We start from the raw sequence: 25,388 nt of genomic DNA, 5'->3' as shown, positions 1-25,388 counted from the left end.
AATCGAGAAAAAACGAAAGCAGAGAGTTGCTGCCTCACATCCAGGCTCGGAGTCTCTCCTCCCACCCGTCGGCCGGACAGACGTTAACAGCTCTCAGACACACTGCAGCAGCCATGTTGTTGCTGTGACACACTGAGCTGTCAGCAACAGGTCTTTTCTACTAGCACCGCTGCTAAACTGCAACCTACTGTCACAGCTCTGCGCTTCTGGCCGAACCCCAAACGTCGTCATTGTTGTCGGAATCAAGCCCAGAACAGAGTGGATGATAACTTCAGAGCTTTTGGAAGTTTTCATTCTTGCCTGGAGTGAGAGGTATGTACGTACGCCAAACTGTCCCAACACGGTCCTTGTGTTCAAATGCTAATTCCGCCGCCGAGTGTTTAAGAATAACATTTGTCTGTTTAAAACTCAGTCAACAGTTTCGCCCTTTAATCGCTGTGCTCGTAATAATGATGTAACTTGAAACTTGGGTGATGCTGGAGCCTCGTTAACACGAAGAGCTGAGTTAGCCGGGGCTGTGCTTATTTTAACTTAAAATGGATCTTTTACGTCAAACGTGACCGTGTAAAGAGGAGCATTTAAAGGAAAGTCTCTTGAATTCTTCTCAACTGAAACAAGTCGAGCAGGTTGCTGGCGGCTGTGTGACAAGTGATCAGGGAATGTTACTCTATCAGTATATCAGGACTTACAGCGCGAGAATGTGGGCATATGGCTGCATTGAACAGCAATGTGTCTAGTCTAGGGTTGTTGGATGTTCTCTGCTTCATTGTTGCGTTAAACAGATATTTGCATGGGCAGTGGACGTCAAGTGTCCAACCTGATCTGTGTGCAGTGGATGAAACCAAGTGGCCATCAACTATGGGCTATGGTAGAATTAGATTTGTCTCAGCCTTGATAGCCCTTTTATCTGCTGCCAGACAAACACATTCTCAAACGAATTGTATCAATACCATACAATCTTGTCATAGATTTGGCCCAAGCTGAAATCTGGGACCTCTTTCTGTGCGACAACTGAACCAACCAGTTGGCCTCTGTCTGATTCCCAAACATCTTTCTCCTTGGTTCCTTCTCCTTCAAATAGTTCCCGGGAGCCAAGACAGTGTGTGGTTGTTTTCCTCTACTTATGCAATTCAAAAAGGTTGGTTTTGCTGTTACACCGTTATGACCGTTATGACATGAAAGAAATGCAAATATAAGTAATTGATAGATGTAGTGATTTATCGAATATTTCCTGCTTTGTTGTTGTTATATCAAGTTTTGCTGACATCTTTCTTGTGTTTGAAATGAAGTAAAAGTGTAAATATAAGTTAGCAGTTAGATTTTTGTAGGCATTTGCTTTCTATTCACTTATCCTTAAACACTGAAACAGAATTCTATTTCACTAACAACTTTGGGAGATTGAATAGCCCACTCCTGGTGTAGATGGAGGTTGTAGCAAGACTTGAGATTTGCATTTACAAAAGTAAACGTGTCATTTTAACACCTTTGCTGATCTCATTGCTCTATTTTTACTTGAAGAATGACTGTTTCTGTATAGTTTAACTGACTCAATAGCCAAGTGATAATTCACGACTGGAAAGTGAATCCATTTGTGTCCTTTCATTTATATTTTATGTTGACCAAGGTTCCTCCATACTAGGGATTTCGGAATGTTTTTTCATAGAGAAGCAGAGACAGAAAGACTTGAATGAAACCTTGTGCAGTCGCACTGACGGGAAGCTTGTTTATCCAACAGTGTCAGTGTTGTCTGTGTATACGAGCTGAGACGTTTGCGACTCAACCTTTCGGCAGAAACTAAAAGGTCTGACAGACAATGATCTCATTAGAAACATGTTGTCTGGTTATAAAAAAAAGAGGAAACAGTTTAATGATGCCCATGATCCAATGTTTGGATTCGAACGGTTCTCCAACTCTCCTCGGAGGAGATTGATGTCTTTCTCATCAGGCTCTGATGCGAGGGAACTCCCTCCAGGTTCTAGTCCCAACATGTAAACCTGAACTCAGGTCCATACACAGTGTGGATATTTGACTTTTTAAGACATGTCTGTATTAAATTTTTTGTTATTCGCAGATTAGAGCCAGAAGTCTGAGTTCATCGACATCCCTTTTCTCTTTTAAATCTTTCTTCTCTGGCAGGAGTCACAATCATGTCACTCTTCTGGGTGGGAGGGTCAGCGTTCGCCCTGACTCACTCTTTGTAAGTGGACAGTCAACGCTGCGACTGACTCTGTTGAAGTCATTGGAAGTCTTTTGCAGACACAGAGGCGACTTGTGTTGTTGTGTGTATCGGGGAGATTTGCATTAGATTTGCAAGTCTACCAAGCCTGTCAAAGTAATATGCTTCTAGCACAGCTTATATATATATATATATATATATATATATATATATATATAACTAGGAATTTCTTTCAGATCAAAATGAACTATATAGTTATAGTTATATAATTGTCAATAAGAATTTATTAAGGCTAGGAATGGTCCCACACAATATACTGCTGAGCACGATTCCCACTATGAGAATCTAACATCTCAAGATAAAGCAACATTGGACTTGCAAGTTACTGCATGTGACTGACTATACTGTTACTGACTATACACTGCTGTGTGGAGGACTTTGGTTCATGATCGTAATTGAAATTGTTATCTTTACTTAAGGGTGTTAGAAAATATCGACATGCTGAAATATTGCGATACTTGACTGCTGTACTGACGGCATAACACGGATGCACATAATACTGTATTTGCCACCCCTGTATCGGAATACGTATCGTATCGTATCGGAAGATACCTGCCAATACACAGCCCTATCTTAATGCAAGGCTCTCTCAATAATGATGTTAGTAGACATAGATGGTCCGACTTAGTGTTGGTTTTTGCTAGCTCTGGCGGTCCAAATAAGTTTTCTGACGTTGTTCATATCAACACATGCAGGGTTTCCCACAGAGCTGCTGGCCGAAAACTGCTCCCCGCCTTGACCACATCCTCCCAAAACAATTGTTGCGTTGCGACAACAGATGTTGATCTCACTGGATATATTAACATTTCCACCAGGTCTATTAAGTTTTGATTTAATTAGAATTGTAAACTAATTTTGTAGGATTTGTGATTGGCCGATCTCATCTAACACAGTCCTCCACTGCATGTTCCTGCAAAGACATTGTAGCAATGCACAAACCAAGTTGAAAGTCTTTTACTAAGGCACAAGCAGATGCACAGCAGACCAAAACACAAGCGCAACACAGCCAGACTTCACCACACACTTATCGTAGTGCTCCGTTCATGGTGCATTCATGGGCCTTGTTCTTCTTTTTTTACTTCAAGCACTGTTTCTGTCTAATTTAACTGTAGACTCAATAGCCAAGTGATAATTCACGACTGGTAAGTGAATCCATTTATGTGCATTCATTTATATTTCATGTTGACCAGGGTTCTTCTGTACTAGGGATTTAGGAATTGTTTATATGTCGTAGGAAACATGTCATTGTGGAGTTAGAACACAGCTCCATAGGGTCGCAATATTGTCACTGCAGACTAATGCTGGCTTATCGATGTTGTGCGAAGTTTCAAACATTGAAGATGTACTCTCAGAAAGTCAATAAATAACTATATGATATGCAAACATCTGCTGGTCAGGCTTTTCTAATATTGGTGATCGGCCACAAAACTGTTGCTTCATCCCTATTAACAGCACATTTATGACAAAAAAGAAAGCCAAGCCAATAGGCAGCGCTCTTTTTTGTAAGCTATGCTATATGTGATCCAATCTTTCTGCAGGCTGATATATTATAGATGAAACATGTACAGTATAATCCCCATATGTATATATAATTCAGAATTTAAATATTGTTCAACCCTTGTGCCGGCATCCACCTGGTCAAGCTGCTAACGTCCAGCTCATCTGTCACCCTGGAAACACTAAACCTCCAACTATTTCTGCCTGCTGTTGTCTCTCACTTATTCATTAAATTCCATTGACGAACTCCCCTACCAGATCTACAGCCAAAAGCTTAGGATATTTGGTCGTCTATTGCATTTCATTTTATCCACTGGAGTATAAATAATAATGTTTTATCAAGATTCAAAAGCAAGGAAGGGAATGAGGCAGAAAGAGGGATTATGAATGAGGAAGAGGAGAGAGGGAGAGTGACAGATGGCCGGCAGTAGATTATCTGTCTCGCACATTTGTCCTTCTTGTGGCAGTACTACAACGTTCACTCTCATTACAGTTTGAGGCAAATAGATACAGTCACTTCATTGTCTTCCTGCTTCTACGCTGAAATTCTGCAACATCACAGCTTACCCGATTCCTAAACCCTCAACTCCTTCCTGTCACCTGACCTGATAAGGAAAAGCATGCAACTTTGTAACTGAGCAGGAAGTGAGCAGGCAGGCTGGAATTTTTCTCCTTCTTTTTCCGGCTAGTTCATCTAAAGAACAGGAATGACGAGGCAGGTTTTTGATGCTAAAGTGTGAGCTGTTGTTTAGAATAATTTCACATGTAATTGTTCAAGTTGTGGCCTAGTCTGTTAAGATTGTGAGAGATTAATTCTGTATTAATCAAACAACAGTAGCTCGCTTGGCACACATCTATTGTTATACACATCTATCATGGGCGATGGTTATCTCCTCAGACAGCGCTTCATAGCTTTGTTATCTATGTTGATAAGTTTATTGTCAAAGCATCTAGTCACATCCAGGAAATGATGATGCAATTTTTTGTGGAATCATTTGCTTATGAAACAAATCATTGCCTAGGAATAGAAGTTATTCATTTGGTGGTGAAGAAGAGCTCTTGGGAACATCACCTTCTCTTGTGTTGTTGTGGATTCTTGCTCAGTGCTGCACGGCTCCTTCACCGCTACAAAGTTGGTATGGCTACTACTGGAACTGGTCCCGGTGTATTTAAAAGCTTTGGGATGTGGCCAGAGTGCCGCTGACTGAAGAGAACAGCAGAAGCCCTGTTAAACTCTGCTGACTGTCCAAAAAAAATCTCTCATAGCTTCTCCTTCCCCCTCTGTTTTTGTCTCATCTGCTGCTCAGTGACCGTGTTGTCCACTCTCAGCTACAGCTTTGGCCAGTGTCACATCTGTGTGTTTTGCAGATGGATACGAGCAGATGCTGAGAGACCACCAGGACGTCCCCTGCTCTGACGCCACCTGCAAACATGAACGGTAAGACTGCTGTCTCATTGTGCGTGGGAGTAGTGAGAAAGGGTGGGGTGCTGGACCGAAGTGTGTGTGTGGACGGGCGGCTGTGTGATTTTTGGCTCATGAGATCTGCTGAGACTGGCACGTCATCGTTGTCAGCACAGAAGGCAGCTGCTTCTGTGTCAGTACTAGGCAGAGGAAGATGGTCTTCCTGCAGAGATGCGTGGGAAGTTCCTTTGAAGATGAACTCAAATTTCAGCACTTTAGGTTTAGTGACAGTTTCTTTACAAATTGAGCTTGAAAGGAAAACTGAGGAACCAACAAGAAATTGTGGACTCAAAAAGTTTGTTCTTCCCATGTTATTTAATCTGTGATGACTTCATCAGTTCAGGACCAGCTGAGCCGCTCTGTCAACAACACCTAATCAATATTGGTGCATTCCAATAACGTCACTGACACTACAGCAAACATGTTCCTGCAGTGACCCCTTTGAACTTCAATCGTAAAACAATATTGGTATATTTCAAAAATGGCTATTACGTTTTTGTTTGTTTTTTTTAAATGACAACAAAATTAAGTGTTGTCAAATACAGAAGAAATTCTACAGGACATAACTTGAAAAAGGCTCAAGTTTGGTACATTTAGTTGAGCTCATTTATGTTGTTATACCTTTGTGAAAAATGAATTGAAATAAGTCTCTGGTCTTAACTGATTTACATGTGAGGAATTTGACTCTGGCTGCCATATGTGACATAAAGCGACAAATGCAATATAACTGTGTGACGTACTGCTCTGCAGTAATGGTCATTGGTCATCAACTGTAGTTGATGCAGTCTGTGGTGCCTCAGGAAGATGTGTGCAAGTTCTCTTTAACAAGATCGCATGCTCACTCGGCTTTGTTTCCGACAGGTGGTCCAAGTGTTTGGGCGATCTCGCCTGAAGAGAGGGACAAGCATGACCAGAAGTTTGACACCCTCTCTCCATTGATGGGCTATGTCTCGGGTACACACACACACACACACACACACACACACACACACACACACACACACACACACACACACACACATACAGACACGTTTGTATTGCTATCCCTGTGGGGACATTGTGAGGCTTCTCATGGACATAATGCTTTCCCCAGCCCCTTACCCTAAACCTATGCATCCAAAATAGATGGATAACCTAATGACCTAGTTATTTTGAAGTTTTCATCCTCAAATTGAGGTTTGGACCTGCAAAATGTCCCCACGAAGACATGAGGTCCCCACGAGGATAGTGTGTTGTCAGGAATTGGTCCCCACAAGGCAGTATAAACACACACACACACACCAGTTCATGCTTGGTACACATGTACCTGTGTACATACGCTGTTATCAGTCAGTGAATTCGAAGTTTGTCTCTTGTCATCTTAAGTGCTCCAACCATATTAAAGACAAATGTAAAAATATTCTTCCTAATAGTGAGACACGCTTCCCTCTTTCTCTGGATAGGAGAGCAGGCAAGGAAGTTCTTCCTGCAGTCAGGATTGTCACCCTCAGTCTTGGCTGAGATCTGGTGAGAGCTTTGCTTCATCTTGTTAAAGTAGATGTTAGTTTGGTTGTCATCCTTGTTACTTATAGTCTTTGTTTCCCCAAACATCAGGTCCCTGGCTGACATGAACAAAGATGGGAAGATGGACCGGCTGGAGTTTTCCATTGCAATGAAGCTCATCAAGTTGAAATTGCAGGGAACACAACTTCCAAAAGCTCTTCCAATCATCATGAAGCAGCCTCCAGTCCCTGCACCCAACAGTAATATGTCCAAACCCTCCTACGGTATGAGATCAGCTCTCTCCTTTCCTTATGTTGCACTGGTTAGCAGCTTGTCGACTCAATACTCTACTTGTGCGTGCCAGGTGTTGGATCAGTCCCTAATTTGGCCATGATGCCTGGAGGCAACCTTACCCTGTTGACTCCTATCCCCATGGCAACTCCAGGACTCTCACCTATGACACCGATGACAGGACTCACACCGTTGGTTCCAACAGCAACAGGCATGAGCCCACTAATTGGATCCACCCCCACCAGACCCATGATGGGAAGCTCGCCGTTACCCAATGGCACCATCGGACTTCTTCAGCACATGCCTTCAGGAGCTTTGGCCCCTGGTACAAATGATTATTATTATTATTATTATTGTTGAATTTTTTGCTGCGTTAGTTAATACATTTACAGGATCCCTGTTGCTATTCTAGAATGTATGTTGAGATTTCAGCCTCCGTATTTATGTCATTCCCAGGCATGGCTCTTTCTGGGTCCCCTTACTCTCAGCTGGGTCTTGCCACTTCCGCAAATTTGAACAAGTCTCCATCCTTGTTGGATCTTGGATTAAACAGGTGCACACCTTAATTTATTAGCATTTTTGGCTCAGCTGATCCTGTAACATGTTCCTTTTTTACAGCTCCACTTCCTCGTCCCAGTCTCCTCTAACTGTCCCGGTTCCCAGTGACTGGGCTGTTCCACATGCATCCAGGCTCAAATATAGGCAGCAGTTCAACAGCCTGGACAAACTGATGACGGGATACCTGACTGGTAAGCTGCAGTCTTATTGTATATGTGAGGTCTTGTTCGCTCAAAATGCAAGTATTCCAGGCATCCAGGCGGGGATGTTAATTTAATGACTTCATAGCAGTCCCACCCTCTTTTTTTCAGCTTGGGTCATGCATTAGCTCACTGTTGCAAGAGAACGAAACAGAAATGGGCGTGCTCAAACAATTGGCCTGCCTTGCAGATTTATTTTTACCTGTCTTTGTCAGCCTTGCCCAACCTGTTCGAAGTGACAAAGCAAATATGCTCACCAAGAAGCATAGTGATGGGATAATGCTCGCCTTTCTCTTGAATGCTATTAACAGTATCAATTGAAAACTGTCTATCTGGTGTACAGGTCAGCAGGTGAGAGGTGCCATGGCAACCACAATGCTCACTCAAACACAGCTAGCTTCCATCTGGTAAGATGCGTACGAAGAGACTCCATTCTGTCTTTGATGGTTAGACAAATTGAAACCTTGTTGCTTCTCCTCAGGACTCTGGCAGATGTGGACAAGGATGGCAAGTTAAAGGCAGAGGAATTCATTCTGGCCATGCACCTGGTGGACATGGCCAGGTCTGGACAAACTTTGCCTCCCACACTACCATCTGAACTCATTCCCCCCTCACAAAGGTGCACCAAAAAATCTCACAACCAGAGTTTGTATTTTAATGTGAGTTTTCATTGGGAGTTCTCTCTTCATATTGTGTTTCATGTGCACTTCAGGGGCTCTGTTAATGGATCCAGCTCTCCGAACTACGCGGCTCTGGTAGAGGATTTTGACATTGAACCTCCACAGAAGATGAAGAGCAACTGTTAGTAGACCTAAGCACACATTGTGTCCATCAATATATATTCCTAAAATCCAATATTTTATTGATTTAATTAAATGTTGCAGTTCTTTCCTGCCTTGTTTTGTACTTGTACTAAAAATATGTGCATGAACTTACATAACCTCTATATACATGTGTCCACATTAGTGACATTCGAGGATAAATTCAAAGCCAACTTGGAGCGAGGGAATGCAGAACTGGAGAAACGAAGACAAGCGCTGCTGGAGGCAGAGAGGAGGGAGCAAGAGAGGAGAGCTCAAAAGGAAAGAGAAGAGCAAGAAAGGAGAGAGAAGGAGGCAAGGGAGGCAGAGGAGAGGAGGAAAAAAGAGGAGGAAAGGCGGCTGGAGCGACAGCGGGAGCTGGAGAGGCAGAGAGAAGAGGAGCGTCAGAGGGAAATTGAGAGAAAAGAGGTGTGAGAGTTTTTGTCTTTGCTGTAAATAACACCGTACAGGATGGCTTTCCACAAGTTTTGCCATGAATTTTGGTGTTTGTGGTTGTTCCAGGCAGCACAGCGGGAGCTGGAACGCCAGCGAAAGGAGGAATGGGAAAGGAGGAGGCGAGGCGAGCTTCAAATAAAGAGGGAGCAGGAGCAGGATGACATCATCAGGCTGAAAGCTAAAAAGAAGAGTCTAGAGATGGAGTTGGAAGCTGTGGTGAGTTGAGAGCATAAATTTGTATGTATAGATCGTTGGTGATGCTCGTGTCTTATCCGGACACTTCAGGGTGACAAGCATCGTCAGATTTCGGACCGACTCAGAGACATTCAGAATAAGAAGAAGCTTCATAAAACAGAGCTGGATCTCATCAAACAGAGGAAAGACTCTCGGCAGCAGGACATAAACAACTTGCAGAAGCAGCTGGAGGTTTGTGTTGTTGTTTACATGAGTTATTTCTTTTCCCGCCCATTCCCCAGTTAATTTTTGTTGTGTCAGCATTTGTCATCCGTCTCGTATTCCTGTTTGGTTGCTTAACAGCTCAATTACAGTTTTTAGTTCAATTTTAAAGGTGGATGATTTTGTCTGTATTTTGCTTTTAGGATTTTCAGAGAAAGTTGTCCCAGTTGACCCCAGAGCAGAAGCGGCTGGCTGAAAAACTAAAAAACATGTCTCTCAACAACATGCCGGGTTAGTGATAATTTAACAATAGTGAGAGAATGTGAGATTGAATCGAGACTTGGAGAGCACCATGATGAAAGTGACTGGTTACTTATATTTCCCGCAGTCACCACAGTTTCAACGCTGAAGTCAAGTGTTTCAGAGAAGAGGGGTAACTGCATCAAGATGAGGGAGCAGCTGGAAGCTCTCGAGAAAGAAACGGCAGCGAAGCTGGCGGAAATGGATCAATATAATAAAGATATACAGGTGAGAACGTTTTAATATCAATTGCAAAAGAAAGCATATAAGTCAAATACTATTTTAACTCTGTTATTCTGGTGATGGTGAGTGAAAGGTCACCCCAGTTGCACATGGTTCTGTCTGAAACTGTTAAAGTCATGATGTTGCTTTATATTATTAATTGCTTATTTGTCCCCCTTTTGCACCAACTTTTAACATTTCAGCACCCATTGATTCTGTCCTCTGTTTCTCCTACTACTGCACCTGTGCTAATGTATTAAATCTCTGCTCTCTCCCGTACACCAGACCCTCCCCTTCCTCCTCTTGCTTCTCGCCCGTCTCACACATCTCACATCTCTCACTTCTAACAGTCTGTGGCTGCTGAGGACTCTCTGCTTCAGGCTCTGCTCTGTCTGCTGGCCTGCCTCCGTAACCTCTTCTTCCTACTGAAGGTTTTCGCTTCTGTGTTTTCTATACTGATCTTCATTTCTCATCCTTTATCGTCTCCTACTCTTTGACAATTTGAATAAATTATTATGTGCTCAAAATTATGTTATTGTTAAAATTGTATCATTTAAGTAGAGGTTTTTGGGAAACATTGACACATTAAGTGGGAAAGAAAACAAATTAGAGAAAATAAAATCCTGAATCAAATACTCATAAGGGCCAGATAGTCACATGTGGGCCCTGGATCACACCCCTCCTCCACTCCTGCACATGCGCATAGTGACAATAAAAAGGCTATTCTATTCCCTTCCCACCGAAGATTAGTGGTTCATGAACATACTTGGGAAAGCATTATTGGCTACTGTGTGGATAAAATTCTCGGCATGTTGGGCAATCTTCTGTTATATTACATTTTAAACAGATCCAAAAAGTAAATATGGCTGTAGTGCAATTAATTGTGATTAAAAATCTATTGACTGCCCAAAAAAATGTTCTTCTCCTCAGCAATTTGACTGTCATTGTATTTTGTAATGCCCTTGTTCTATAATACTATATTGTTGTCTTAAATACTGTGCTTCCACTTAAATTTCTCCTACCATATTCATACTGAAAGATTTTGTCATCTTAAAGCTGTTAGTTGACCTCATCTGTAACCTGGTGTTTCATATCTATGGACCTGTGTATTCATCGGTGGTCTCTGTATTCAGTCGTCTTCCTGAAGTCGTGATGTTTCTGTCTTAGGAGCTCCGAGAGAGTCAGCAAAACCAGCAGGCTGCTCTGGAAAAACTACGGCACATCAAAGAGGACAAAAGGCGTGAGCTGACGCGGCGGAAGGAGCAGGAAGAGGAGAGGAGGAGGCAGGAGGAGGAGAGGAAAAGAGAGGAAGAAAAGCGGCGCAAAGAGGAAGAGGAGGCACAAAGGTGTAAAACAGTTCACCTAAAAGATGTTGATTCCGGTTTAAAAACTTACATTTCTTCATTTCAGGCGCATCAAAATGGAAAAAGAGCGTTTACTGCGGGAGAAGTTAAGGAAGGAAGAAGAGGAGCGTCAGAGAAGGCTCCGTGAGGAGAGGGAGGCCAAACAGAGAGAGGAGGAGGAGAGGGAAAGACAAGCTCTCATCCTGGCTGCGAAACTGGAGGCCGAGCGAGAGCTCAGGGCAAAGGAGGAGGCTGAGCGGAAGAGGAGAGATGAGGAGGAGAGGAAAAAAAGAGAGGAGGAGGAAAGGCAGCGGCAAATCGAGAGACGGCGCCAGGAGGAAGAGAGGAGAAAGCTGGAGGACGAGAGAAGACTTTTAGAGGAAGAAAGAAGGAAACTTGAGGAAGATAGAAGGAGGGAGGAAAAGAGGAGGAAAGAAGAGGAGGAAAGACTGAAACGCGAAGAAGAGAGGAAAAGAATTGAAGAGGAGCGACGGAAAGAAAGGGAACGGGAGGAAGAGGAAAGAAGGAGACAGAGGGCTGCAGAGGCGGCTGTTCGAGATGCAGAGGAACGAAAGAAGAGGGAAGATGAGGAGAAAATAAGGAGGGAGGAGGAAAGAAAAAAGAGAGAGGACGAGGATCGTCGAAGGAAGGAGGAGGAGAGGAGAAAACTTAGACTTCAGCAGGAGCAAGAAGAAGAGAGGAGGAAGCGAGAGGAAGAACAAAATAGGGCTGAAGAGGAGAGGGCCAGAAGAGTTAAGGAAGAGGAGGCAAAGAGAGCAGCGGAGGAAAGAAAGAAAAAGGAGCAACAGCCAAGTGGAGGAAAGATTGATATCCAGGAGAAACTAACAGCTCTGCTGCGAGGATTGGAGGAGAGAAAAGGTGGGTGATTGTTTCCCACAAATCTTCTGGCACTTCCTGTTTTATTACACAATAAAAGCAATGTTAAACTGTTGCTCACTAGGTGGACAACCGAGAGCTGCCCACCACAGAAAGTCAGCTGCTCTCACGTCCTTCAAAGCACTTTACCCTTTCACTGCCCGAAATGCAGAGGAGCTGACCTTCAACGCTGATGACATCATAGAGGTAGAAAATGTTATAGACTAACAAAAACAAGCAAGAAAAGCTCATCCTGCATGTGTGCTGACAGGTGGATGAGACGACGGAGCGTGAGGAGGGCTGGCTGTACGGTAGCAGGCAGGGAAAGATTGGCTGGTTCCCTGAGAGTTACGTGGAGAAAGTTACATCATCATCAGCCACCCCCACTAATGCTGCTCCGGCTCCAGCTTCAGCTTCTGTTAGTGCTGCTGCTGTCGTGTCTCCCAAAGCACTTTTACAGTCACAGCTGTCTAATGCACTGGAGGCTGCAAAAGCAGCTGGAACCAAATCTGCCTTCACACCCACTCACTCGCCACATCTGACCCCCTCTGAATCCCAAGGACAGGTAAGACTGGGGAGTGGAAGGATTTAAGATAGATCCAGCACCAATGCAAAACTGTATGTAGATGAAGTCCACTCTGATCCACTAGTGGATAAACACAGAGAAGTCACCTTTTGTAGTTTCATTTTCATTTTATTCTGACCTTGTAGCCCCATACCCTTGTAGGAATTATTACCGTGATGTCACACTGAAGTCTGCATACAAACATGAGTCTCTGTGTTTCCTACAGCAGGTGGTGGGAAATGTTCTTGCCCGGGCGCTCTGCTCCTGGACTGCCAAGACCGACAACCACCTAAACTTCAACAAGGATGATGTGATTCAGGTTCTGGAGCAGCAGGAGAATTGGTGGCTAGGGAAACTGAATGGGCAACAAGGCTGGTTCCCAAAGACCTACGTGACACTGCTGGGTGAAGATGAAAGTGCAGAGTATGTGCTGGTTAAGATTTAATAACACAAATGCATCTGGCAGTTAAAGCAATCACACTGGTTCTCTGGGGTTGACTCACTGTGAAAAAATTCAAAGCACTTCCTGATGTGCTCAATTTAATCATCTATTCAAAGGTCGCCATTTAACTAGGGTAATTTGTGTTTGAAGAAATTCTCAGAAGCTGTCTCCTATTTTGACGTCAAACGTATTTATTTCTACATTTCATATCTGTGGTTGCCACAATAGCTTGATGGCGATGATCATTATCCTTCCTTGCATGATCGGATTGCTGATATGCTGGTGCCCAGCATCCATATTTGAATTCTTAAGTAGGACATGTCAATCTGTCATCCAAACTGGTTTGTCTGTCAGTGTGTTTCTCTTGCATTGACAAGACCTTGGCTCTGCTGCTGCTATGTGTAAAAGCCAACATCAAAACAAGGCATTATGGAGAGAGTTTGGAGAACTATTGTTCATGGTCTTTCAATCATGGCCTTGGTCTGGCTCAGGCCTCATCCAAGTTGGATGTCCTCAGAACACCACAGTGTGGAGCTGCCCAGTGGCATCCAAGAAAACTCAACATTGTGACTCCTGAGACTTTGAGTCATTTTCATCAGATAAAGCTGTGCCTCTGTCCAGATGAGTTTTCTGACACAACCATGCTTGATTTAAGTTAGATAGCTCATCATGTCCTCCTTTATCGCAACAGTGAACCTCATTCGTTGCCTTCCTCTTCTCCTTTTACCTGGTATCTCCATCTCCAACATTCCTTTTTTGTAGTTTAGTACTTTCTGAAGTACTCCTTCCTGATCTTCAACTTTGTACTTACCTCCAATGACCAACTCAGAATCATCTTCTTCTCCTTTTCTAACTGTGCTTCCTGTTTACAAACCATACCTCAAGGCAGGTGTCACTACTGAACTTTAAATCTTCCCCCTTAGTCTCCATTCACCTCTCTTTCTCTATGGCCATTATTCTGGATGATAGATCTCAATTAACTTTTAGCACTGTTGAATTAAGTGGTTAAGTCTGTTTTCATTTATTACTCTTTAAGAAGGAAAACAAGTGTCCTCTGATACCAACTGCCGTGTGTGATGCTCCCAAAGATGTCAAGTATCATTATAAACTTGTTTTCTTCTCTTTGTTGCTTTTTTCTGCAGCTTAAAGAGCATCTCATCCGACACGTCAGAGTCCAGTGACAGTCAGCAACTGGAAGGTATGACTGACAGTTTAACATTAGTCTTGTGATGCTCCTCCCTCATGTTAAAAGATGCACCTTGTTTCTTTAGAATATGTGGCACTGTACACTTATGAGTCTCCCGAGCCCAATGACCTGACCTTCAATGAAGGAGATGTGATCTTGGTCAGCAAGAGGGAAGGGGAGTGGTGGCACGGCACTATTGGTGACCGCGCCGGTGTTTTCCCCAACAACTACGTCAAACCGAAGGAGACAGATGTAAGAACCTTCTGCTGTGTTATAAATGAAATTGATACTGTACTTTGTCAGTTACCTTATATTTCAATTTGTTTTAGGCATCAAGCACATCTGGAAAGAAGAAGCAAGGTATTTCTTTCGCTTTGTACCTTGTTAATAGTGATGGCTATTTGAGGTTTTTTGACACAGTATTGAGGGGTTGATGAGGTTTCATGAAATGGTGTCCTGATTTTCAGAGGCCAGGTGGCACTGTCTGCTGTAAAATGCCTAAACCTGAACAACTAATTCAATGAATTCACATCATTTTTTTTAATCGAACAGTGCCCTCTAGTGGTGTCAGAAAATTAGGACACTTTTTCATCAACACTGCAATACTGTCATGATACCTCATCTACTCATCACTGGCTGTCAATATAAAATTATTTATTCGTGTTTTTAATCATCTTATGATTCATTTGTGTGTATCCAGAAATAGCTCAGGTGACCAGGCCTCGCTCCTCCACTGGCCAGCAGCAGCTCAATCTGGAAAATGGTCAGCTCATTGTCGTTCTGTCCAAGAACACCTCTGGATGGTGGCTTGGAGAGCTGCAGGTCGGTTGAATATTTCAGTTTATGCTTTAAAACTATAAATGTTTCCTTTGGATTGGAGTGTACCAAAGATGTACTGATCACATGTGGTGTTCAGGCTCGGGGCAAAAAGCGTCAGAAGGGCTGGTTTCCTTCCTCCAATGTTAAAATACTGGGCTCCAACAGTGGAAAATCCACACCAGCACCACAAACGGGTAAAAGAACCTGATTTATCCAGTTAAGATGATCACTCAGTATTCAATTTACTGTGCATTCAGTCTGCCAGGTCATCGCGATATACGACTACAAGGCTGCCAATGAAGATGAAATGAGCTTCTCCAAAGGTCAGGTCATTAACGTCCTGGACAAGAGTGACCCTGATTGGTGGAAAGGAGAGATCAACGGCACCACAGGCTTGTTCCCAACGAATTATGTGAAGATGACTACAGCTGACTGTGACCCGAGCCAACAGTGTAAGTAAGCCTGAACATCTTGACAACACTATTTTGGTTTGTTTTTTCCATCATCTGTGGCGAATAATAGTTAAAAATGGTCATTTTAATCATTTTGATACACAGTTTTTGCATACAGCACCTTGTTTGAGCGATTCATTTTGATAATAGAACTAGATTTCTTCTGTTTCGAGTTTTTATTTATTATTAATTTCTGATATAACGATTTATTGTGAGAGCAAGAAGGGGGGTCTGTGAAAGATGAGGAGTAGAGGGGTGGTGCCTATTTACCTTTTTGGGATCAATCGTCCAGAGTGATAGATCAAGGACGGCGAAGAAGAGAATGCAGGCAGTGATCTGTGCTGTCATTGATTCATGGGTTAGGGACTGACGAATGAACAAGAACCACTCTTGGAGATTCTGAAGTTGTGGAAGGACGAGCTCAACAACCAGTACATCAGAGCGATGGCACATGTGGAGAAGTTTAGAGATAAAATAGTTAGTTGTTAGGAAAGGTGGTTTTTGGACACTTGGAGAGTTGGTAGATGTATTGTAAGGGCAATCTTGGGGATGGATATACCTGCAAATATGAAGTTCATGAATGTTGTAAATGAAGATGAGAAAGTATGGTTAAAGTGTGTGAAGGTGCAGAGGACTGACTTGCTGAGACCTGATAGGAAATGCTGAAAGAAGAATTAAAAATAAATGTATTTCTTCAAGAAATCTTTGGTGTAACCGAACAAATAAGCAGCATATAATTTTATGTTTTAGGCTTTAACCTAAACTTTGCCTTTGCCACAAGGCTTCATCATCAACATCACCACTTTCTCATATCAAGAGCAATTCTTTCATCTGGCTGCTTAATTAACTGGTAAACCCCTGTTTCCTATTTTTCCCTTCTTTTCCTTCTTTTAGGGTGATAGAAAATCCTCCTACCTTCACCTACTCTACTCACCTTCAATGAGCCCCATTTTCTTTCACAGCTTTGAAGGGGTGAACCTCTCTGTCTCTCTCTACTAGAGGAGTGTAGAAAGTTAACAATTAAATAATACATCTGAGTGTGCCTTATTCTTAATCCAGATTTTAAATGACATAATGTAGAGATGCCTAATAAAGATATTCCAAATGAAGAAATGCATCTCTTCTCTTTTTCTCACCCTTTTCTTCTCTATTTTTCTCAGCATTCACAGTCCACAAGATGCCTTTGTTTTTTTTCCCGCTGGTGTGTTTTCAACTTTCCTCTTTGAGTTTTACGTGTTGATTTGAACAGAACACAAAGGCAGTGAAGAGAGACTGCAGAATTTAAACCCAGCTACCTTTAACTCCATCCCAGAGCTCCAAAGTGGCTCCAATTATCAAGCTGTGTTGACCTCCAAAAAGTGAACTTGCCTACTTCAAATCCAAGACAGAGTGGATTTTATGGTCCAACGCCCATCACAGTGACAGAGAGGCTGCAGGGGTTCATTTAAAGACGACAAGAAAGGACTTCAAGACATTCTGGTGCATCAAAGCACTGACAGCTCTCAAAAGATCAGTTCTCCATTACCAAGCTACGTTTACAACGCTTCAAATTCACAAAGGACACACAAGTGTGAACAGGCGAAAGAATCCCTTGTCCTGTTTTGGTACAAACAGACTTAGTCTCCAGAACAGGAGCTTTCAGCCTCATGAAGATAAGAAAGGTTTCGGTGGTGAAAGGACTTCTCACGATCACTCGAGTCCTGCGAGCTGACCTGCGAAGTCATTGTCATTTTAAGGCAGCGACAATGACTTTAGAAACCCGATTTAATTTTCTGAAACTTTGGAATGAGTCAGATGTGGAGAAGATAGGAGGAGCAGAGTTTGACATTGCACAGCAGTCAGTCAGTTCGGGGCATTTTGGTCAACTCTTAACAGGTGAGTTTTTTTTTCTGTGTGTCAGGTTATAAATCTTCTGTCTTATTGGAGCACAATGTTTTTCCTCTGTGCTGTGCGGATGATGATTTTGACGTTCTAGTTTCAGCCTTAATGAAAAAGAACTAACAATACTGCAGGCGTCCAGCAGATGCCAGTGTCACTGTTCTGTCGCTGACATGTTCCGCCAAGCTGCTGTGTTCTGTCTAATTAAAACCATGATGTGTTCCTCGTGTGAAGGGTGTGCAGACCTGAATAGCCTGGACTCATTGAGCCCTCAGGAGAAGAAAAGACAGGGTTACATCCATGAGCTGATCCAGACTGAGGAGCGCTATGTGGAAGACCTGCAGGTGGTTCTGGAGGTGAGGAGCACTGTAAAAATACATAGTAATTTCATTTACAATTTATATTAGTAGAGAAGTGTTACTGTATTGTGAGTTATTCACATCCTCCCTTTTGCAACTTCCACACATACAGGATGTCAAAGCGGAACAGTAAGTGTGCCGAGTGCACAGGAGCGTGTGGAAGTGTTTGTATAAACAGATGGTACGACATTCTGTGACGGCAGCAGCGTTGGGATGTTGGAAAAGAATCGTTTCATTGGCGGATTGATTCTGAAGAAGGAGTTGTACTTTTAAGCCAGTGTGATTTTCAAGTTGGGCCACTGAAGGACTGCTGTGGATGCAGGTTTTTGTTTCAACTGAACAAGAAGCACCAGACTGCGGTCACCTGATTGGTTGGAACAAAAACCTGCACCTACAGCATCCCTCTAGTGGATCAGGTTGAGACGCCTGCTATGGACTTCACGTGTTTATTCACTTTATTCATGCCATTTGTACATGTAGTAGTTAGGAAAATGGATTTCCATATGCCCTGTTTTTCAAAAATAACGTGCCCTCTAAAGAACATCTACTAGTGGGTAGTTTTAAATCCACAACACGAAATAATGATGCTTGCCACTGGACTCTGGTTCTGTGTTGGTGTCTCTTATTTCATTGTGTGTGTCTGTCATGATGAGTTTGATCATCATCTTTGTTCTGATCAGCCATCAAATATGACTGAGTGTTCAATTTCACTTTGTGTGCTGTATTTCATATATCATTACTCATCCATTGCTATGAATAAATTTTAATTCAGCGGCTTATATTCACCCCGCCCAACATTCAACATGCGCACACACAGACACACACGTTTGTATCTCTAGCTTTGTCAGGACCACTCTTTGACTTAATTTGCCACTCACCCTTAAACTTACCCATCCAAAACACATGACTAAACTTAACCATGACTCCAACCAACCCACCAAACTTAAACTCAATCGCAAGTTATTTTGGTGTTTTGTCCCTCAAAACCTTGACTGATAAAATGTCCTGATCAGAGTCTTGTCAAATATTAGTCCTCACAAAAATAATGATGCATGTACACACACACACACATCTGTTCACAGGCTCACATACAGAAGTTAGTCCGTACTGTGTACTGTGTATAACTTTGTGTGTCCCTTGGTGTCACTGAACCATTATTTAAACACAAAAGCTTGTTTTGTTTTTTTCTGGAAGTTCTTTGTCTTTGAAAGACTTATTTATGTCCGATGTGTCTGGGGAGGAAAGAGTCGTCAAGCTTGCTTTAAGTTTAGCTCTAAAGTGACCAATATCTATATTGCCCCCTCCAATCTTGAGTTTATATATAAGCGGTCTCATCAGTCCACTTTTAAACTGAATAATTTTAAGGTGGACTAACTTATTTCAATAAAACTTTCAGAATTGATTGATGATGGTAAACATTGGTTTATGATGGTAAACAGCATAATGTCTTTTATTTGAACTTGGACTCGAATGTGGTCTAGGTTTGGTGGTCTCTGCTACAATCCTCGCTCCTGTAATGCTCTGGAGGCTGCGCCAGCGCTGCCTCTTCTGGCACTTCCAGCATGACTGGCAGCCGAACTCTTGGGCCGTTGAAATTAGTATTTTTTAGCAAATATTGTTTACATGGCAACCTCAAAACCAGAGTTTTCATAAATCTCTAGATACAAGCAAACTTAAATCACAGGCGGAAGTCACTAACCGCTGATATCTTTTTTTTTTTTTTTTAGGTTTTCTACAAGCCCATGTCTGAATCTGGACGACTGAACAGTACTGAGATGGATATGATCTTTGTCAACTGGAGAGAACTATTGACCCGCAACACAAGCTTGCTCAGGTAAGGGTTTAACTTTAATAGAAACAAGGTTCAGTCTTGTGGTCACAATCGTAGTGTTTGTAGTGCAATCCTACTTGGTTCCTGAGCTCTGCTGTTTGTCTGCAGGGCGTTACAGAGTCGGAAGAAGAGCGGCGGGGAGAACATGCCAGTGCCGATGATTGGAGATATCCTCGCGGCTGAACTGTCCCACATGCAGCCATACATCCGCTTCTGCTCCTGTCAGATCAACGGAGCATCTCTGCTGCAGACTCGCACTGACAACGAGCCAGACTTCAAACTCTTCCTCAAGGTAGGAGACTGTGAGGAAGAGAGAAGGGAGCATCGCTTACAGACAGTTTCTCTTGTCCACATTAGAAAATCGCCTCCGACTACAGGTGTAAAGGAATGCCGCTGTCCAGCTTCCTGCTGAAGCCCATGCAGAGGATCACACGCTACCCACTGCACATCAAAAATGTAGGCCTCCCCACACACCACCGTGTTTGAACTTCTCATTACTGTGACCCATTCGTGACCTCGTGGTGTGGAGTGAAAACAGAATGTTGTGTTTGGTCAGACTTCCATTCTAATGGTGTGTGTGTGTGTAGATCCTGGAATGCACTGCTGAAGGCCACTCTGACCAGGGGCATCTAAAGGAGGCTTTGGAGCGAGCAGAGGAGCTCTGTCAGCAGGTACACACAAACCTGCCCTCATTAGAACAACTGACGGAGCTACTTTCACGCCTCCCTCACCCTCTTAAATGTTGCTACTGTCCATCTACACCTTTCCTGTAAGGTGTGAGAGGGTCGCTTGCCAAGTGTTGTGACCTTGTGTGTCCACCAGGTGAATGAAGGTGTGCGAGACAAGGAGAACTCAGACAGGCTGGAGTGGATCCAGTGTCATGTCCAGTGTGACGGCCTTAGTGAGGTAACAGGATTAAGTTGGGGGGGTAAAAAAAAAAGAGTTGATTTGTGAAGATTGCTTTTATTTCTGCTGCAGAACCTGCATTTTAACTCGCTCACCAACTGTTTGGGCCCGAGGAAGTTGCTCCACAGTGGAAAGGTAACTGGTCTATTGATAGCTCTCATGTGTTTTCACTAATAAACGGATGCTATTGTTCTAGTGAGAGATTAGTGACTGCATAAGTTATAACTCTACCTACGGTATGTTTTAATAAGACTGCTGTTTGAACATTATTTCAGTATAGACGTGTGCCATTATAGGACTGCTTATGTATCAAAGTGCAACAGTTAGTGTGCCCAGATTCCCGTGGATACTGTTCAGTTAAAATAACTTGCAGTTTTTAAAAATGTGCACTGCATATCATTTGTTGACTGAAAACCACTTATTTAGTTTTTGTTTCTTGGCTGCTAAACTTCTGGCCGGACTGCATCAAGTGCCAGTCTGATCAATCACTTTTACTGTTCAGATGTTCAAGGTGAAGAGCAACAAAGAGCTGTGGGCGTTCCTCTTCAACGATCTGCTGCTGTTGACTCACTCTGGGAAACAGTTCTCCTCATCTGGGCTGGATAAACTCTTCAACAGCAGAAGTAACACTCAACTCAAAATGTACAAGCCGGTAAGACACTTCTTTTTTCTTTTGGTGCGTGTCGTACTGTATGTGTGATTGAAATAGTTTTTCCTCTGAAATGTAGTGGGCGTGGCTTATATTCAGATGTGGTATACAGACAGGAAATTCCTTATTCAGGTCATGTCACTGTTCTCAGCATGCTGTCAAGTTGGGAAATCCGGTTGTGTTTTTGTTGGTTTTTTTCATCATGCGGCTGCCACATATCCCAAACTGACACACTCAGACTCTCCTTCTTGGGCTCCGGGGGTTGATTTCAGTTCATTCTCAAAATATCATTGGTGATTAGATTGATGCCTCACCAGTCTGAGAGTGCTGTGGGCAGAACATTTCTCACTTGTTTTTTCTGTGCAGTCGCTTTTAGTTGTGTTCAGACACAACACACACTTAAACTATGTCTGTCAATCGTCAGTCTTACTGCCTGCATCAGCGACAATATTGGAATAGTTCTCCTCCTTTTCTCTGGTTCTCACAAGCTATTCTTGTTCTTTTGTGCTGTCATTCATTTCTTATTGTAATGGAGTTTATGGAATATTGTTCATCATTTTTATGACTGAATTTATTGCTATACTTGTATATATTGATCTTTTCCTTTGAAATGTCTGATGCCGTTCATATTTAGGTTGCTATTGAGTTGATGTAAATTATTGTGTTTGCAACTGCACCGTATGGCGACAGACTCCATCTGCCCATCAAGTTGTGTCGTGATATCAGGGAAACATTGTATCACCATGTCAATAGAATATTGTGGTTAAAGTAATGATTGACAGCCCTAATACCAATAGGATGGAGCAGATATATCAGGCCTGGCCAAGCCACGGCTGAACTGGCTGTGATTTGGTCAAGTTATTGTTGAGATGATCGTTTATACAGCAAATAAGACGAAAAAGTAAGAGCTATTACGGCGAAATGTCAAAATATCCCTAAACTAAATGTATGGCATGTGTTTCACCCGTTATTCATTGTTGATCATCGTGAGGTCCGTTAAATTCAGTGGAGTGAAGATGAGCCGCTCCAGTTTGCAGCGTCGCTCACACACACACACACACTGACCGGGGCCACGTTATTGGTGGCATGAACCACGTAAAACTATATAGAAGTGAAATAATCGGTGCATACATTTCTATCTCTCGCTTGATATTTTGAGGAGGATCACGGTAAAATGTATGAATTTTAAAAATACTTGCACAAGAGACATACACCGGACGCAAACCAGCAACCTTGTGACACACAGGGATGTGCATTAACCGCTATGTCACATGACCAGCTGTGTGAGGTGAGCCTCACAGCCTTACATATTTGTAGAATGTGGCTCTTTTCAGCAACACAGTAAAACAATGTGGATCTTTGCCTCTGACTGGTTGGTCACCCCTGAGATAGAGGCTGTCAGTCATCTGGGTGGTATCTAGTAAGATTATTAAACAAGACTGGGAACACATTTGAATACATTAAACAAAGAAGATCTAACAAAATGAACTGCTGTCATTGAAGCATACTCGACTTTAAACCCCTCTCTCCACAGCCGGTTCTGCTGAATGAAGTTCTGGTGAAGCTGCCGGACCCTTCCAGCGACGAGCCTGTTTTCCACATCTCACACATCGATAGAGTCTATATTCTCAGGACGGAAAACATCAACGAGCGGTGGGCCCTCCTTCCCTCCCCGAACACCTGTGCTGGAAACGTTTCTAATGTCTCTCTGTTTTTCTTTTCCAGGACCGCCTGGGTCCAGAAGATCAAGGCTGCGTCCGAGGAGTTTATTGAGACGGAAAAAAGAAAACGGGAGAAAATGTATCAAGGTCTGGTGTTTGTTGTTTTTTTTTTTTGTTTTTTTTTTTTGTTTTACTGCACTGAGTGAACCTCTCCCTGGAAGGACATCAGCAATATAAGGTGGTTCTGAATTTAACAAACAGGAGGGGAATTAATTGACTTTGTCTTTTGACTGGAATCATCCCAGTAGTTAAAATACTAAATTGGAACCAAATGGGAAAAAAAACAGTGATGAGAGTTTGAATGTGAGACATCAGTACCATAATTTCCGGACTAAATGCTTCTACTTCTTTCTCACGGTCTGAACCCTGTAGCTTATACCACAACGCTGCTTTTAGATGGATTTTTACAGGCTGAAGAGTTTCATGCTGCCAATATATTGAGCTTTGTCATATCAAACCGATGAGATCAGAGGCGTTTTTATTTACCTTAAAGCGCTCAAAATGCGCTGTTTTCACCCGCGCGTCCGCAGCTCTGCCACCAGAGCCGATCTGCTGTAGGACCAGAGACGAGAAATAGCAGATGAGACTGGCTGTGGTGTCGGAACTTCGGACATGTGGGCGAAAACGCCGCATTTTGATGTCATTTAATGTAAATAAGAGATGTGATGAGTTCGTGATTCAAGTTCAGAACATTGCTGAGTTTGTATAATGAGTCAGTCTCGATGCTGGAGCCCGGTTTCAGAGTTTAGAAGTGATTCTCATGCGTTTTGATGCTGGGTGTACCACTGACCTTTCTACAGCGCAGACAGCACCACTGTACCGCGGCTTGTATAGCAGAGCTAATTTCCTTCTTAAATTTAGTGGTTGCGCTAATATTCCGGTGCACTCTATAGTCCGGAATTTACAGTTATTTGTTAATTTATAGATATGAAGAGGAGAATTAATAGGTTTTCCAAGCAGTAGGGATTGGACGGATACGATCCAATATCAGTATTTGGCTCCGACACAAATGTCTTATCAGATCAGGAATTGCTGAGATGATGACCGATCCAAGAGCTGTGTCTGAGCTTCATGTTTTCAGTTGTAATCTCTTCACAGCTAATCTGTGAGTTCTCTGCAAACTGTGGAATGGAGCTCCCAGACCAGCAGTCTGAGCTAGCATTCTGTTATCATGTAGCATTCTGAGTCAGTTGTGAACCAAAGCTTTGTCTTTTGTTAGTCGGGAAAAATTGATTTATTTATGGTTCAAAAGCGTCTTGTATCCATTCACTTTCTACGTGTCTGTCTTGGATTTCATAAATATCAAATGCCGATGTGAAACCTTCAGAGTTGCACATTTGTTTTCAGGATAATGTTTTTACTGTTGTCAGGATTTCATGTTTTCCTAACTTCCCTCTGTGGTCTCACACTGACCTCTAGTCTCTAATTAATGCACCATCAAAAATACAGCAAACTGAGCTCTGGTTCTGGATCGTAGGAATATCGGTATCGGCAGGTATCCAAGTTAAAGTATCAGGATTGGATGTCCAGTAAATGTGGATCGTTGCATCCCTTCTAAGCAGTGGTGTCATAGATAAGGAACAGTAAGATGGTGTAAAAGACTTCCTAGCAGTCAAATCAAAGCCGACAAATGATGATGATTTAATTTTTTTTCAAATATGCAAATATTTTGCAAGTTCTTAGTTCTCTGACCAGATCTGAATGTTGTCTGTCAGCAGGTCGGTCAGTGAAGGCCAGTGGAATCGGGCGACTACTTGTCACCATCTTGGAAGCCACTGAACTGAAGGCGGGAAAATCAAACGGTGCGCTTTAATACTTGAGCAATGATTTCCACATTGTTTTGTTTTCCTCCTCATGTGCTTTGTGTTTGTGTATCCGTAAGTAGCTTTCTAACAGCTAAACTTTTTTTGTCCTCAGGAAAGAGTAACCCCTACTGTGAGGTCACCATGGGGCCTCAGATCTTCACCTCTAGAACCATGCACGACACCCTCAACCCCAAATGGAATTTCAACTGTCAGTTTCACATCAAAGATCTGTACCAGGACGTCCTCTGCATCGCCATCCAGGAGAACAACCTGTTCTCGCCTGACGGTCAGTCCTCAGCTTCACTCTCTGATCGACTGTTGGGATCAGCAGTGAAATAACCTGATCCTCCTGCTTTGCTGTCATCAGACTTCCTGGGCCGGACTGAAGTTCCCGTCGCAACAATCAAGAAGGAGTTGGAGAACAAGGGCTCGATAACCAGACGCCTCCTGCTGCACGAGGTTCCCACCGGGGAAGTGTGGGTCCGCTTGGACCTTCAGCTCTTCAATGGGAAATAGTCACATGACGGGAAGTCACCTGACTAAGCTCGTCCTATGCCATATCTGACATTCACACTGCTTGCCTTAATATTTTAATAATAAACACGACTTAAATAACTTGATGACATCAAAGGCATTTTTTTCCTAAATAAATAATA

At 42.8% G+C, this 25,388-nt stretch overlaps 1 protein-coding gene across 2 annotated transcripts; it reads left to right on the top strand.

Annotated features, from left to right (window-relative positions):
• The first annotated feature begins 6 nt into the window (after positions 1–6).
• Positions 7–25,347, top strand: itsn2b (intersectin 2b). Of its 2 annotated transcripts, XM_053864796.1 has the most exons (41): positions 7–312; positions 5,102–5,171; positions 6,057–6,149; positions 6,638–6,701; positions 6,789–6,961; positions 7,042–7,293; positions 7,425–7,521; positions 7,587–7,717; positions 8,070–8,133; positions 8,208–8,345; positions 8,439–8,527; positions 8,693–8,955; positions 9,049–9,198; positions 9,268–9,408; positions 9,582–9,669; positions 9,767–9,906; positions 10,251–10,331; positions 11,068–11,246; positions 11,311–12,122; positions 12,205–12,326; positions 12,391–12,684; positions 12,911–13,107; positions 14,269–14,324; positions 14,398–14,564; positions 14,642–14,672; positions 15,013–15,134; positions 15,229–15,325; positions 15,389–15,583; positions 17,696–17,817; positions 19,548–19,654; positions 19,760–19,943; positions 20,009–20,107; positions 20,239–20,322; positions 20,474–20,557; positions 20,630–20,692; positions 21,060–21,209; positions 22,741–22,859; positions 22,932–23,014; positions 24,646–24,729; positions 24,845–25,018; positions 25,100–25,347. In XM_053864796.1, the coding sequence occupies exons 2-41, from the start codon at positions 5,165–5,167 to the stop codon at positions 25,246–25,248; spliced, it is 5,745 nt and encodes a 1,914-aa protein (XP_053720771.1). In that variant the 5' UTR covers positions 7–312; positions 5,102–5,164; the 3' UTR covers positions 25,249–25,347. The 2 variants fall into 2 exon arrangements, with proteins under 2 accessions (XP_053720771.1, XP_053720772.1); XM_053864797.1 differs by lacking the exon at positions 10,251–10,331 and having other exon boundaries at positions 8–312.
• The last annotated feature ends 41 nt before the right edge of the window (positions 25,348–25,388 follow it).

This window comes from Synchiropus splendidus, chromosome 5 (assembly GCF_027744825.2).
Source record: "Synchiropus splendidus isolate RoL2022-P1 chromosome 5, RoL_Sspl_1.0, whole genome shotgun sequence".
NCBI classification, from domain to species: domain Eukaryota; kingdom Metazoa; phylum Chordata; class Actinopteri; order Syngnathiformes; family Callionymidae; genus Synchiropus; species Synchiropus splendidus.
Note: the sequence above shows the minus strand (reverse complement) of the source record. Positions and strands in the feature narration are given on the sequence as shown.